The sequence below is a fragment of the Scyliorhinus torazame genome, chromosome 13 (genome assembly GCF_047496885.1).
Source record: "Scyliorhinus torazame isolate Kashiwa2021f chromosome 13, sScyTor2.1, whole genome shotgun sequence".
NCBI classification, from domain to species: Eukaryota; Metazoa; Chordata; class Chondrichthyes; order Carcharhiniformes; family Scyliorhinidae; genus Scyliorhinus; species Scyliorhinus torazame.
The window spans coordinates 58,248,944-58,265,733 of NC_092719.1; the positions used below are offsets into that span (position 1 = coordinate 58,248,944).

General features: G+C 46.8%; 1 protein-coding gene across 3 annotated transcripts in view; it reads right to left on the bottom strand.

Annotated features, from left to right (window-relative positions):
* LOC140388050 (mucin-2-like) overlaps positions 1–16,790 on the bottom strand; it is a 123,347-nt gene that overhangs the window by 14,374 nt on the left and 92,183 nt on the right. For all 3 annotated transcript variants that reach the window (XM_072471645.1, XM_072471646.1, XM_072471644.1), the window contains exons 31-34: positions 16,537–16,769; positions 3,029–3,212; positions 2,662–2,884; positions 434–618 (exon numbers count right to left, since the gene is read on the bottom strand). In XM_072471645.1, the coding sequence (XP_072327746.1) occupies positions 434–618; positions 2,662–2,884; positions 3,029–3,212; positions 16,537–16,769 (825 nt within the window). The remainder of the gene's footprint in view (positions 1–433; positions 619–2,661; positions 2,885–3,028; positions 3,213–16,536; positions 16,770–16,790) is intronic.

The following is a 16,790-nucleotide window of genomic DNA, read 5'->3' on the forward strand; positions in this document are numbered from 1 at the left end:
CTGTGGGGAGGGTGGTCTGGTGCGCACGAGCTGGCCGAAGGGGGGGACTTTTTTGCGTGCCGGGTCCGCGAGCGACTGCCGCCATGCACGGCCACGAACCCGGAAATTCTCCGGGCCGTATGGGCAGCTGGAGCCAGGTGCTGTATGCTGTCGGCATGCTAGCCCCAGCAAAACAGGGAATCGGTGCCCGTTTTACCCCTTTTCGTCTGGCATAAAATGCCACCATTCCCACGCTGACGTGGGGACATAGCCCCAGAATCGGAGAATCCAGCCCATGGTCTTTCCAATCTTTCTGGACAGGTACTAATTCAAGAACAGAGGATGAGATGTTCTGGTCCCCTGCCCCGACACAAGACATTCCCGCCCGTCGTCAATGGATCTTTCATTGGTGGGCTGGACCGGGACATTTTGCACAGAGATTAATAATACTTACTGCACTGTCCATTTGTAAAGTTTCTCCAATCTACACAGATGCCTCCATCTGTACAAGCAATGGCAGAAGCCTGTAGGCTGGAACAGTCAAATTTTGTTGAGTTTGTATGGCAATGGTCAAAGAGACAAGAGTTGTAAAAGAGTTCAAAGTCTTCTTGATTCTGTTTCCTGCAATCTTCAAATGCTCTACATGGTGGGAAAAAAATTGAAGTCATAATTAAAGTACAGGAATAATCATTTAGTTGCAGCACTAATTAACTGTGAATTACATAACACCACAGGTTAAATTTGGCTGATGGCCTTGGTTAATATACCGACCAATTGTCAGATGCAGTACGGTTGCTGGTAACCTCTCCAACTAAAAATAATCAAAAATACAATTTGCTAGAAACAGAGACAAGGAGGAATTTCTTCCCTCAGAGGGTAGTGTATATGTGGAATTCTTTACCACAAAGCGCTGTAGAGGCTGGGCTGTTAAGTATGCTCAAGGCTGAGATAGGCCGAGTTTTAATCAGTAAAGGAATCAAGGATTATGGAGATAAGGCGGGAAAATTGACTTGAGATCTTGCGATTTATCATATCAGATCAGTCATGATCTCATTGAATGGCAGAGCAGTCCAGATGGACTGAATGGCCTACTTATGCTCCTATGTCTTTTGGTCTTAGAAACCTCATAATGTTGTTATGGTTGCCTTCTTTGTTCTCTGTGGGAAATAATATTTAAACGTATATCTGGAAGCTTGCAGTTCCGGGCAAAATTCCAGTCATGAATTTCTTTAACAATTTCTTTCCTTCCACTGTAGGTGTTGGTACTAAAGTACGTTTCATCAGGTGTCAGCCACATGGCAGCACCGTGTTCAAATGGGAAATCTCCAACAGGAATCTAGCCAGTGAGAGATATTTTACCTTAGAGGCATCGCAACCAAATGCAATTCTCCCATCATGTGATGTTCACATACTGGCTTGTTAGGGCTCACCACACTATCTGAATGGAAGCAAGTGCCTTGGTTCTTTGGGGAATTTGAAGTCCCTAGAGCATCTCGACAGCAAGGACTCCTACATCAGACTCCTAATTATTGACTACAGCTTTGCCTTCAACACCATAATCCTAGCCAAGCTCATATCAAAGCTCCAAAACCTAGGACTTGGCTCCTCACTCTGCAACTGGATCCTCGACTTTCTGACCCACAAGCCACAATCAGTAAGAATAAACAACAACACCTCCTCCACAATAGTCCTTAATACCGGGGCCCCGCAAGGCTGCGTACTTAGCCCCCTACTATGCTCCCTGTACGCACATGACTGCGTGGCAAAATTTGGTTCCATCTCCATCTACAAGTTTGCTGACGATACGACCATAGTGGGCCAGATCACAATACAGGAGTGATAATACATTGGTGTATTTCCTATACTGGTTCCTGCAGAACCATACAGTAGATCTTCAGATTGCTTAATCTCATATATCTCGGCATATCAGGATCCAACGCACAATTTGGATATTCCAGAATTGGACAAACAAATGTTTGGTAAGCTATATCTCTGATATTTTTGCTGCAATACTAAAGATTCTTCCTCAAAAATGCAAGAACCTGTTTGCTTTGCTGAGTGTGAAATCACCATTGAAGATTTCTTTTAAGATGAACCCCGAGGTATGGTTATGTATTTGATGAAATGAGGAGACAACGAAAATAATTAATTGGAAAAGGACACTTAAGTTGACTGTAATAGAAACCCCAGTATAAAAGCACGGGCATTAACCAGTCGAAACGTATTAGCTGATTTCTTCTGATGTAATAAAGGTTGTCCTGATGATGCAGTCAACTCGGCTCCATCATAGTAACTGGAAGCACCAAAAGAGATTTTAACATAAAACTGAAACTTCAGCACCAGAATCAGCTGAAATATGATTAAATCTGGAGCAATGAGTTCTCTAGTTAATACACCAACTCGTCAATTGTGTGTCTTCGGGTATAAGTGAGATAGCAGCTTGTGAAATCTAAAATAACAGCACAAAGCAGTTTATTCCATTTTGCATTTGGAAACATTCTCTTTGTCACAATGCAATGGTTTGTCCATTCATGTATATTTAAATGTTTTGATTATTGCTGCAACTGCACTATCAGGAGTTGATCTGTAAATTGCATTTTAAGAGTTTGTCTCTATCTTTATAATTTATTTTCTTGTGTTTACTGGGATAGAAGTAAAATATGAAAGCTGACAGTTGCATACTTCCCCAAAAGTAGTTCACATAGTGTGGCTCCAGGGTGGCATGTTGGAGGAACAGGAGGAGGTGAATTCGTAGTGCAAGGCAGGTTTGTAGGAGTTGATTGACAGTATGGCTTTTTAGGATCAAAAACCTTCCAGTCATTTGCAGTAATGTGGCAGCAGTCTGGTGGCAGAATCTCTCCATTCCTTCTTGCACACTCACCAGAACTATCATCCACGCAAGAACCTTTGGGGACAAAATATATTGTTTTGTCAGAACTATCTGCTTCTGAGAGAAACGATTATCAACATACAGAGAATAATTAAACCACATGAATCTTACTTCATCTTTCAAGAGGTGAGTAAGACTGAAGCTGTAAATTACACATACCACACTGTCCTTGGGTATTGTTCAGAAAGTATTTTTGAGATAATCTAATTCGAAAGGAATCGCCAAAAGCAATTATGCTCGCTTGAATGTCAGGAATAGAAATAAATATATTCTGACGCATAGAGTGTATGTTGATTCCATTCAAACTGTAGGGTACAGTCACACTTTCACCATCAAAAGTTATCTGAAAAGGAGAACAATATTTTAAAATCCTTAAATAACTATAGTATTTCAGTATACATTGCATGTAGTATATTTTGGTAATTGAGACATACACTGCTGCAGCTATTCAATTGTTTTACTATCTTCTGCTCATCCATCACACCTGTCCTTGCTCACTTACATTGACTGGTTCATAGATTATCATAGAATTTACAGTGCAGAAGGAGGCCATTCGGCCCATTGAGTCTGCACCAGCTCTTGGAAAGAGCACCCCACCCAAGGTCAACACCTCCACCCTATCCCCACAACCCAGCAACCGCGCCCAACACTAAGGGCAATTTTGGACACTAAGGGCAATTTACCATGGCCAATCCACCAAACCTGCACATCTTTGGACTGTGGGAGGAAACCGGAGCACCCGGAGGAAACCCACGCACACACGGGGAGGATGTGCAGACTCTGCACAGACAGTGACCCAAGCCGGATTTGAACCTAGGACCCTGGAGCTGTGAAGCAATTGTGCTATCCACAATGCTACCGTGCTGCCATCATCACCCACCACCCCATCCTATCGCTATATTTCCTGAACCACCCCCGCCCTATCCCCACTCACTCTTGGAAGCCCCATTCCTCCAAAACCTGTCCTTTTGTGTCTCATTCCCTTCTGCGCAGTCCACTGTTAGTGGCGTAGCCTTCAACCACGTGGGTCTAACTCTCTAAACCTCTCCAATTCTATTCCCTCAAGTCCCTGCTTTAAAAGCCTCCTCCTCCAACTTAGCTAAGCTTCTAGCCAGCCTGTAAAAAACTATGTTTCGCCTCAACTTGATAAATGTGTCCAATGTTTTGCACCACATTTTTAGGAAGGATGTGAAGGCTTTACGAGAATGATTCCCAGGATGAAGGATGTCAGTCATGAGGATGGATTGGAGAAGCTGGAGCTGTTCTTCTTCGAGAAGGCCAGGTAAAGGTAAGGGAGAAACTGAACTAACCTTTCAGGTCGATGATCTTTCAGAACTACCTTTTGTACTTCATGCCCCTATTTCTAAAGCCCAGAATCCCAAACACATTTCCAATCTGCCTTGCCACCTTCAAAGGTTTGTGCACATATACCCACAGATCCCTGTTCCTTCCCCCTTTTACCTGAAAGTGACCTGAAATATTCATTTTGTTCCTCTCCACAGATGCTATCTGTACTGCTGTGAACCTGAGTAAAGATGCAGAGGATATGGGAAGAGTTTCAAAAGTATTGTTTGTCTCCCTATTCACAAAGGAAAGGAATGATGCGGATATAGTAGTCCAAGAGGAGCAGTGTGAAATAGTGGATAAAATACTCCTAATGAGAGAGGAAGTGTGAGATGATTTGGAATCCTTGTAAATGAATACGTTGCTAGGCCCGGATGGATTGTTTCCCAGGATGTTGAAGGTCAGGGAGGAAATGTTCTGAGGATTATTTTCTAATCTTCACTAGACAACGGAGAGGTGCCGGATGACTGGAGGAATGCAAATGTGTGTTCTGTTGTTTTGAAAGGTTACAAAGGAAGGCCTAATAATTATTGGCTGGTTAATCTTTTTTCAGTGGTCGGCAAAATCAATCCCGAGATTAAATAAACTGTCATTTAGAAAGTCGTGGATTCATCGGGGATAGTCAGCTGGCTTTGTTAAGGGAAGGCCATGCCTTACAAATTTGATTGAATTCTTTGAGGCAGCGACAAGGAGGATCGATGTGGGTAGTGCAGTGGATATAGTCTACAAGGATTTTAGTAATCATATGACAAGGTTCCACATGGCAGACTGGTCAAAAAGATAGGAGCCCATAGGATAATTGTGGAAAATTGGATCCAAAGGTAGCTGAGTAACAGAAAACAAAGGGTAATGGTTGATGGCTGCCCTTGCAAATGAAAAGCTGTTTCAAGTGGTGTTCTGCAGAGCTCAGTGTTGAGACTCCTACTGTTTATTTTATACATTGTTTTGGACTTGAACGTGGGGAGCATGATTGGGAAATTTGCAGATGTCTCAAAAATTGGCCGTGTAGTGGAAAGTGCAGAGGATAGCTGTAAGCTCCAAAATACAGATGGATTAGTGAAGAGGACAGGAAAGTGGCAGATAGAGTTCAACTCTGATAAGTGTGAGGTAATACACTTCGGGAGGTCAATCAGTAAAAGGGAATACACAGTAAATGGGAATGTACTGAAAGAGGTAGATGACGTGAGCGATCTTGACGTGTAAGTACACAAGTCTCTAAAGGTAACAGTACAGATAAATAAGGTTGTAATGAAGGAATATGGAACACTCTCCTTCACTGGCAGAGGTATAGAATACAAAAGTAGGAATATAATGATGGAACTGTACAAGACTCTGATGAGGCCACAACTGGAGGATTGAGCACAGTTCTGGTCACTACATCACAGGAAGGACATAATTGCTGTGGAGAGAGTGCTGAGAAGATTTACTAGAATGTTGCCAGGGCTGGAGAACTGTAGCTACGAGGAGAAATTGCAGAGTTTTTCTTGGTAAAGAAAAGGCTGAGGTGGGACACGATTGAGGTGTACAAAAGTGTGTGGGATAGAGATAGAGTAGAGAGGAGGAACCTGTTTCCCTTGGCAAAGAGTTCAAAAATCAGAGGTCATAAATTCAAACTAAGTGGTAGAAGGATTAGAGGGGACATGAGGAAAACCCTTTTTTACGCAGAGGGTGGTGGATGTCTGGAATTCGCAGCTTGAGTTGGTGGAGGAGGCAGAGACACTAACCTCTTTTAAAAAGTACCTGGATCTGCACCTTAAGTGCTGTAAGCTGCAGTGCTATGGGCTGTGTGCAGGAAGATGGGATTAGAAAGGGTACCTGGGTGTCAATGGGTCGGCATGCACAAGATTGGCTGAATGGCCCCCTATGGTGCTATATCTTCTCTTTTTTCATATAAATTTAGAGCACCCAATTCTTTCTTTTTCTCCAATTAAGGGGCAATTTAGTATGGCCAATTCATCTACCCTGCACATCTTTGGGTTGTGGGGGTGATGCAGACACGGGGAGAATGGGCAAATTCCACACAGTGTTCGGGGCCGGGATTGAACCCGGGTCCTCGGCGCCTTGAGACAGCATTGCTAACCACTGCGCCACCGTGCCGCCTCGGTGCTGTCTCTCATCTATGGTGCTATGGAATATCTCCAGCATTTTCTGTTCTTATTTCTGGGGCGCGATTCTCCAACCCCCCACCGGGTCGGAGAATCGCCGGAGGCCGGCGTGAATCCCGCCCCCGCCGTGTCGCGAATTCTCCGCCACCGGAGATTCGGCAGGGGCGGGAATCACGCCGCGCCGGTCGGGGGGAATCCGCCGGCGATTCTCCGGTCCGCGATGGGCCGAACCCCCGCCGCTGTCGACCCATGCCAGTCGGCGTGGATTGAACCACCTTTGGGATGGTGGGACACGGCGACGCGGGCGGGCTCCGGGGTCCTGGGGGGGGGGGCGCGGGGTGATCTGGCCCCAGGGGGTGCCCCCACGGTGGACTGGCCCGCGATCGGGGCCCACCGATCCGCGGGCGGGCGTGTGCCATGGGGGCACTCTTTTCCTTCCGCCTTCGTCATGGTCTCCACCATGGCGGAGGCGGAAGAGACCCCCTCCACTGCGCATGCGTGGGGATGCCGTGAGCAGCCGCTGACTCTCCCGCGCATGCGCCGCCCGGCAAAGTCAGTTTCACGCCAGCTGGCGGGGCGGAAATCAGTCCGGCGCGGGCCTAGCCCCTCAAGGTGAGGCCTCGGCCCCTCAAGAGGCGGAGACTTCCGCACCTTTGGAGCGGCGCGATGCTGGACTGATTTGCGCCGTTTTTGCCGCCGGTCGGCGGACATCGCGCCGATATCGGAGAATCCCACCCCAGATTTGCACCACCAGGGTATTTTGCATTCAAGTTGAGACAAGATTTAATATCGGTATTGAAAATGATGGGGGGTCAAGGAACTGTAATGTTCCCATTGGTGAAAGGGTTCAGAACCAAAGGACACCAGTTTAGGTTGACTGGCGACCAAACCAAAACAACACGCAAAGAACAAAGAGAAGTACAGCATAGGAACAGGACCTTCGGCCCTCCAAGCCTGCGCCGACCATGCTGCCCGTCTAAGCTAAAATCTTCTACACTTGCGTGGTCCATATCCCTCTATTCCCATCCTATTCATGTATTGATTCTGGATATGAGCGAAAGTAACAGGGTAGTTATTATGGGAGACTTTAACTTTCCAAATATTGACTGGAAAAGATATAGTTCGAGTACAATAGATGGGTCGTTTTTTGTTCAGTGTGTGCAGGAGGGTTTCCTGAAACAATATGTTGACAGGCCAACAAGAGGCGAGGCCATGTTGGATTTGGTTTTGGGTAATGAACCAGGCCAGGTGTTGGATTTGGAGGTAGGAGAGCACTTTGGGGACAGTGACCACAATTCGGTGACGTTTACGTTAATGATGGAAAGGGATAAGTATACACCGCAGGGCAAGAGTTATAGCTGGGGGAAGGGCAATTATGATGCCATTAGACGTGACTTGGGGGGGGATAAGGTGAAGAAGTAGGCTGCAAGTGTTGGGCACACTGGATAAGTGGGGCTTGTTCAAGGATCAGCTACTGCGTGTTCTTGTTAAGTATGTACCGGTCAGACAGGGAGGAAGGCGTCGAGCGAGGGAACCGTGGTTTACCAAGGAAGTGGAACCTCTTGTTAAGAGGAAGAAGGAGGCCTATGTGAAGATGAAGTGTGAAGTTTCGGTTGGGGCGATGGATAGTTACAAGGTAGCGAGGAAGGATCTAAAGAGAGAGCTAAGACGAGCAAGGAGGGGACATGAGAAGTATTTGGCAGGAAGGATCAAGGAAAACCCAAAAGCTTTCTATAGGTATGTCAGGAATAAGCGAATGACTAGGGAAAGAGTAGGACCAGTCAAGGACAGGGATGGGAAATTGTGTGTGGAGTCTGAAGAGATAGGCGAGATACTAAATGAATATTTTTCGTCAGTATTCACTCAGGAAAAAGATAATGCTGTGGAGGAGAATGCTGAGCCCCAGGCTAATAGAATAGATGGCATTGAGGTACGTAGGGAAGAGGTGTTGGCAATTCTGGACAGGCTGAAAATAGATAAGTCCCCGGGACCTGATGGGATTTATCCTAGGATTCTCTGGGAGGCCAGGGAAGAGATTGCTGGACCTTTGGCTTTGATTTTTATGTCATCATTGGCTACAGGAATAGTGCCAGAGGACTGGAGGACAGCAAATGTGGTCCCTTTGTTCAAAAACCCCGGCAACTATAGACCGGTGAGCCTCACGTCTGTAGTGGGTAAAGTCTTGGAGGGGATTATAAGAGACAAGATTTATAATCATCTAGATAGGAATAATACGATCAGGGATAGTCAGCATGGCTTTGTGAAGGGTAGGTCATGCCTCACAAACCTTATTGAGTTCTTTGAGAAGGTGACTGAACAGGTAGACGAGGGTAGAGCAGTTGATGTGGTGTATATGGATTTCAGCAAAGCGTTTGATAAGGTTCCCCACGGTAGGCTATTGCAAAAAATACGGAGGCTGGGGATTGAGGGTGATTTAGAGATGTGGATCAGAAATTGGCTAGCTGAAAGAAGACAGAGGGTGGTGGTTGATGGGAAATGTTCAGAATGGAGTACAGTCACAAGTGGAGTACCACAAGGATCTGTTCTGGGGCCGTTGCTGTTTGTCATTTTTATCAATGACCTAGAGGAAGGCGCAGAAGGGTGGGTGAGTAAATTTGCAGATGATACTAAAGTCGGTGGTGTTGTCGATAGTGTGGAAGGATGTAGCAGGTTACAGAGGGATATAGATAAGCTGCAGAGCTGGGCTGAGAGGTGGCAAATGGAGTTTAATGTAGAGAAGTGTGAGGTGATTCACTTTGGAAGGAATAACAGGAATGCGGAATATTTGGCTAATGGTAAAGTTCTTGAAAGTGTGGATGAGCAGAGGGATCTAGGTGTCCATGTACATAGATCCCTGAAAGTTGCCACCCAGGTTGATAGGGTTGTGAAGAAGGCCTATGGAGTGTTGGCCTTTATTGGTAGAGGGATTGAGTTCCGGAGTCGGGAGGTCATGTTGCAGCTGTACAGAACTCTGGTACGGCCGCATTTGGAGTATTGCGTACAGTTCTGGTCACCGCATTATAGGAAGGACGTGGAGGCTTTGGAGCGGGTGCAGAGGAGATTTACCAGGATGTTGCCTGGTATGGAGGGAAAATCTTATGAGGAAAGGCTGATGGACTTGAGGTTGTTTTCGTTGGAGAGAAGAAGGTTAAGAGGAGACTTAATAGATGCATACAAAATGATCAGGGGGTTGGATAGGGTGGACAGTGAGAGCCTTCTCCCGCGGATGGATATGGCTGGCACGAGGGGACATAACTTTAAACTGAGGGGTAATAGATATAGGACAGAGGTCAGAGGTAGGTTCTTTACGCAAAGAGTAGTGAGGCCGTGGAATGCCCTACCTGCTACAGTAGTGAACTCGCCAACATTGAGGGCATTTAAAAGTTTATTGGATAAACATATGGATGATAATGGCATAGTGTAGGTTAGATGGCTTTTGTTTCGGTGCAACATCGTGGGCCGAAGGGCCTGTACTGCGCTGTATTGTTCTATGTTCTATGTTCTATTTGTCAAGATGCCCCTTAAACGTCACTATCATCCCTGCTTCCACTACCTCCTCCGGCAGCAAGTTCCAGGCACCCACTACCCTCTGTGTAAAAAACGTACCTCGTACATCACCTCTAAACCTTGCCCCTCGCACCTTAAACCTATGCCCCCTAGTAATTGACCCCTCTACCTCTGACTATCCATTCTGTCTATGCCCCTCATAATTTTGTAGACCTCAATCAGGTCGCCCCTCAAACTCCGTCGTTCCAGTGAGAACAAACCATGTTTATTCAACCTCTCCTCATAGCTAATGCCCTCCATACCAGGCAACATCCTGGTAAATCTCTTCTGCACCCCCTCTAAAGCCTCCACATCCTTCTGGTAGTGTGGCGACCAAAACCTAACTAAGGTTCTGTACAGCTGCAACATGACTTGCCAATTCTTATACTCAATGCCCCGGCCAATGAAGGCAAGCATGCCGTATGCCTTCTTGACTACCCTCTCCGCCTGTGTTGCCCCTTTCAGTGACCTGTGGACCTGTACACCTAGATCTCTCTGACTTTCAATACTCTTGAGGGTTCTACCATTCACTGTATATTCCCTACCTGTATTAAACCTTCCAAAATGCATTACCTCACATTTGTCCGGATTAAACTCCATCTGCCATTTCGCCGTCCAAGTCTCCAAATGATCTAAATCCTGCTGTATCCTCTGACAGTACTCATCGCTATCCGCAATTCCACCAACCTTTGTGTCGTCCGCAAACTTACGAATCAGACCAGATATATTTTCCTCCAAATCATTTATATATACTACGAACAGCAAAGGTCCCAGCACTGATCCCTGTGGAACACTACTAGTCACAGCCCTCCAATCAGAAAAGTACCCTTCCATTGCTACTCTCTGCCTTCTATGACCTAGCCAGTTCGTATCCATCTTGCCAGCTCACCTCTGATCCCGTGTGACTTCACCTTTTGTACCAGTCTGCCATGAGGGACCTGGTCAAAGGCCTTACTGAAGTCCACATAGACAACATCCACTGCCCTACCTGCATCAATCATCTTTGTGACCTCCTCGAAAAACTCTTATCAAGTTAGTGAGACATGACCTCCCCTTCACAAAACCATGCTGCCTCTCGCTAATATGACCACTTGCTTCCAAATGGGCGTAGATCCTGTCTCGAAGAATTCTCTCCAGTAATTTCCCTACCACTGACATAAGGCTCACCGGCCTGTAGTTCCCTGGAATATCCTTGCTACTCTTCTCAAACAGAGGAACAACATTGGCTATTCTCCAGTCCTCCAGGACATCACCTGAAGACAGTGAGGATCCACGCAGATAAATGCTTTTACGCAGCAATGGGTTTGAATCTGGAATGCGCAACCTGAGAGTCTGATAGAGGCTGATGCATTGATGGTTTTCAAATGGGAGGTGGAAAATTAACTGAAGAGACAGATTTGCATGGGGAGAGGGAAGGGGAGTGGGACTAATTGTGTGGCCCTTTCAGGGAGCTAGCATGGCAAACAGAATGGCCTCTTCTATTGTTAAATAATTCTATGATTCTTTCATGACTTAATATCTATTTTCCAGACGCCTACTCGTTATATGCCATGTACTATACTTTACATTCAGGGGCTTGATTTTAACCCATTTAAGGAAAGGAAAGTGCTCCAATTAGCAGTAGCTGGGAGAAATTTAACTCTTCGTGTATTGTGATTGGTAAGTAAAATCTTTATTCCTTTCACTCATTCATTATTTGATATTATATTTGTAATCCGTTAAGGTAAAGTGTAAAAATGGCAGTAGATCCCAGACCTGTGTTATGCTCCTCGTGCTCAATGTGGGAGTTCAGGTACGCGGCCGATGCCCTTGACTTCATGTGTGGGAAGTGTGTCCAGCTGCAGCTCCTGTTAGACCGCATGACGGCTCTGGAGCTGCGGATGGGCTCACTTTGGAGCATCCGCGATGCTGAGGAGGTCGTGGATAGCACGTTCAATGAGTTGGTCACACCGCAGATTAGGATTGGTGAGGGAGACAGAGAATGGGTGACCAAAAGGCAGAGAAAGAGCAGGAAGGCAGTGCAGGTGTCCCCTGCGGTCATCTCCCTCCAAAACAGGTATACCGTTTTGGATACTGTTGGGGGAGATGTCTCACCAGGGGAAGGCAGTAGTAGCCATGTTCATGGCACCGTGGCTGGCTCTGCTGCACAGAAGGGCGGGAAAAAGACTGGCAGGGCTAGAGCCATAGGGGATTTAATCGTAAGGGGAGTAGACAGGCGTTTCTGTAGTCGAAAACGAGACTCCCGAATGGTATGTTGCCTCCCAGGTGCACGGTCAGGTGTCTCAGATCGGCTGCAGGACATACTGAAGGGGGAGGGTGAACAGCCAGTTGTCATGGTGCATGTAGGCACCAACGATATAGGTAAAAAACAGGTGAGGTCCTACAATCAGAATTTAGGGAGTTAGGAGATAAGTTAAAAAGTAGGACCTTAAAGGTAGTAATCTCAGGATTGCTACCAGTGCCATGAGACAGTCAGAGTAGAAATTCAAGAATAGTCAGAATGAATACGTGGCTTGAGAGATGGTGCAGGAGGGCGGGGTTCAGATTTTGGGACATTGGAACTGGTTCTGGGGGCGGTGGGACCATTACAAATCAGATGGTCTACACCTGGGAAGGACTGGAACCAATGTCCAATGGGGTGCTTTTGCTAACACTGTTGGGGAGGTTTTAAACTAATGTGGCAGTGGGATGGGAACCAGGGCGTCATTCTCCGACCCCCCGCCGGGTTGGAGAATCGCCGGGGGCTGCCGTGAATCCCGCCCCTGCCGGTTGCCGAAGTCTCCGGCACCAGATATTCGGCGGGGGCGGGAATCGGGCCGCGCCGGTTGGCGGGCCCCCCCGCTCGATTCTCCGCCCCGGATGGGCCGAAATCCCGCCGATAAATTGCCTGTCCCGCCGGCGTGGATTAAGCCACATTTTGAATGGCGGGACAAGGCGGGGCGGGCGGGCTCCGGGGTCCTGGGGGGGGCGCGGTGCGATCTGGCCCCGGGGGGTGCCTCCACGGTGGCCTGGCCCGCGATCGGGCCCCACCGATCCGCGGGTGGGCCTGTGCCGTAGGGGCACTCTTTCCCTTCTGCCTCCGCTACGGTCTCCACCATGGTGGAGGTGGAAGAGACTCCCTCTACTGCGCATGCGTGGGAAACTGTCAGCTGACGCTCCCGCGCATGCGCCACCCGGGGATGTCATTTCCACGCCAGCTGGCGGGGCAACAAAGGCCGTTTCCGCCAGCTGGCGGGGCGGAAATTCCTCCGGCGTCGGCCTAGCCCCTCAATGTTGCGGCTCGGCCCCCAAAGATGCCGAGCATTCCGCACCTTTGGGGCGGCGCGATGCCCGTCTGATTGGCGCTGTTTTGGGCGCCAGTCGGCGGACATCGCGCCGTTTCGGGAGAATTTCGCCCCAGATTAGGAAGTTAGAGGTCAGTAAAGAGGCAGCAACTAAAGCCAGTAAGGTACAAGATAATAAACTCATTGTGACTAAGGGGAAGAGTAGACCGGGAAGAGATGATGAACGCAAAGGGACAGGTGGTCTGAGGTGCATTTGTTTTAATGCGAGAAGTGTAGCAGGTAAGGCAGATGAACTTAGGGCTTGGATTAGTACCTGGGAATATGATGTTATTGGTATTACTGAGACTTGGTTGAAGGAAGGGCAAGATTGGCAATTAAATATCCCAGGATATAGATGCTTCAAGAGGGATAGAGAGGGAGGTAAAAGGGGTGGAGGAGTTGCATTACTGGTCAGAGATGATATCACAGCTGTGATTAAGGAGGGCACTATGGAGGATTCAAGCACTGAGGCAATATAGCTAAGAAATAGGAAGGGTGCAGTAACATTGTTGGGACTTTACTACAGGCCTTCCAAAAGCGAGCGGGAAGTAGAGGTACAAATATGTAGACTGATTATAGAAAAATGTAGGAGCAACAGGGTGTCGTGATGGGAGATTTTAACTTCCCCAACATTGAAATGAAAATGAAATGAAAATCACTTATTGTCACACGTAGGCTTCAAATGAAGTTACTGTGAAAAACCCCTAGTCGCCACATTCCGGTGCCTGTTCGGGGAAGCTGATACGGGAATTGAACCGTGCTGCTGGCCTGCCTTGGTCTGCTTTCAAAGCCAGCGATTTAGCCCAGTGTGCTAAACAGTGATAGGCAGCATGGTTGAATGGGACTCATGGAGTGTTGGAGGCGTAGATGGAGCAGAATTTGTAAAGAGCATCCAGGAGAGTTTTTTAGAGCAGTATGTAAATAGTCCAACTCGGGAAGGGGCCATACTGGACCTGGTATTGGGGAATGATCCCGGTCAGGTGGTTGAAGTTTCAGTCGGTAATTACTTTGGGAATAGCGATCACAATTCCGTAAGTTTTAGAATACTCAGGGACAAAGACGAGAGTGGTCCTAAAGGAAGAGTGCTAAATTGGGGAAAGGCCAAGTATAACAAAATTCGGCAGGAGCTAGGGAATGTGGATTGGGAGCAGCTGTTTAAGGGTAAATTCACATTTGAAATGTGGGATTCTTTTAAGGAAAGGTTGATTAGAGTGCAGGACAAACATGTCCCTGTGAAAATGAGGGATAGAAATGGCAAGATTAGGGAACCATGGATGACGGGTGGAATTGTGAGACTAGCTAAGATGAAAAAGGAAGCATACATAAGATCTAGGCGACTAAAAACTGATGAAGCTTTGGAGGAATATCGGGAAAGTAAGACAAATCTCAAACGCGCAATAAAGAGGGCTAAAATGGGTCATGAAATATCTTTGGCTAACAGGGCTAAGGAAAATCCCAAAGCCTTTTATTCGTATATAAGGCGCAAGAGGGTAACTAGAGAAAGGATTGGCCCACTCCAAGACAAAAGAGGGAATTTATGCGTAGAGTCCGAGGAAATGGGTGAGATTCTTAATGAGTACTTTGCATCGGTATTCACCAAGGAGAGGGACATGACGGATGTTGAGGTTAGGGATGGATGTTTACATACTCTAGGTCAAGTCGGCATAAGGAAGGGAGAAGTTTTGGGTATTCTAAAAGGCATTAAGGTGGACAAGTCCCCAGGTCCGGATGGGATCTATCCAGGTTACTGAGGGAAGCGAGGGACATAATAGCTGGGGCCTTAACAGATATCTTTGCAGCATCCTTGAGCACGGGTGAGGTCCCGGAGGACTGGAGAATTGCTAATGCTGTCCCTTTGTTTAAGAAGGGTAGCAGGGATAATCCAGGGAATTATAGACCTGTGAGCTTGACGTCAGTGGTAGGCAAACTGTTGGAGAAGATACTGAGGGATAGTTTCTATTCACATTTGGAAGAAAATAGACTTATCAGTGATAGGCAGCATGGTTTTGTGCAGGGAAGGTCATGTTTTACAAACCTAATAGAATTCTTTGAGGAAGTGACAAAGTTAATTGATGAGGGAAGGGCTGTAGATGTCATATACATGGACTTCAGTAAGGCGTTTGATAAAGTTTCCCATGGCAGGTTGATGGAAAAAGTGAAGTCGCATGGAGTTCAGGATGTACTAGCTAGATGGATAAAGAACTGGCTGGGCAACAGGAGACAGAGAGTAGTGGTGGAAGGGAGTGTCTCAAAATGGAGAAAGATGACTAGTGGTGTTCCACAGGGATCCGTGCTCGGACCACTGTTTGTGATATACATAAATGATCTGGACGAAGGTATATGTGGTCTGATTAGCAAGTTTGCAGATGATATTAAGATTGGTGCAGTTGCAGATAGCGAGGGGGAATGTCAGAGAATACAGCAAAATATAGATAGATTGGAGAGTTGGGCAGAGAAATGGCAGATGGAGTTCAATCCAGGCAAATGCGAGGTGATGCATTTTGGAAGATCCAATTCAAGAGTGGACTATATGGTCAATGGAAGAGTCCTGGGGAAAATTGATGTACAGAGAGATCTGGGAGTTTAGGTCCATTGAAAACCTGAAGGTGGCAACGCAATTCGATAGTGGTCAAGAAGGCATACGGCATGCTTGCCTTCATCGGGTGGAGTATTGAGTACAAGAGTCGGCAGGTCATGTTAGTTGTATAGGACTTTGGTTAGGCCACATTTGGAATACTGCGTGCAGTACTGGTCGCCACATTACCAGAAGGATGTGAATGCTTTCGAGAGGATGCAGAGGAGGTTCACCAGGATGTTGCCTGGTATGGCTAGCTATGAAGAAAGGTTGAGGAGATTAGGATTGTTTTCGTTGGAATGACGAAGGTTGAGGGGGGACCTGATTGAGGTGTACAAAATTATGAGAGGTATGGACAGGTTGGATAGCAAGCTTTTTCCAAGAGTGGGGCTGTCAATTACAAGGGGTCACGATTTCAAGGTGAGAGGGGGAAAGTTTAAGGGAGATGTGCATGGAAAGTGTTTTTCGCAGAGGGTGGTGGGTGCCTGGAGGCGGTAGAGGTGGGCACGATAGCATCATTTAAGATGCATCTAGACAGATATATGAACGGGCGGGGAACAGAGGGAAGTAGATCCTTGGAAAATAGGTGACAGGTTTAGATAAAGGATCTGAATCGGCGCAGGCTGGGAGGTCTGAAGGGCCTGTTCCTGTGCTGTAATTTTCTTTGTTCTTTGTTGTTCTTTGTTCATTCAAAGCCTGTCCACTCACACAAAGTTAAAATCAGGTCCAAATAATCTATAAGTGTGGCTTGTTGTTTAGTCGTGCTGTACTTACAATTTGCGGAAACCCAGTTGTAATAGTTACGACATTTTCATTGTAAAACATGGTTATTTCTCTTGCACAAGACATGGGCAGTTGTGGAAAACAATAATAATTATCTACTTGAACCGAGAAATTGTATTTTGGAACTCGTTCTTCCATAAGCGTGTACGTGCAGTTATCAAAGAAATCGTACTGCGTACCACCAAATGTGAGATAGTGTGGGTCTCCCCATACTTGACATTGGCCTGGAAGAGTAAAAGCAGGCT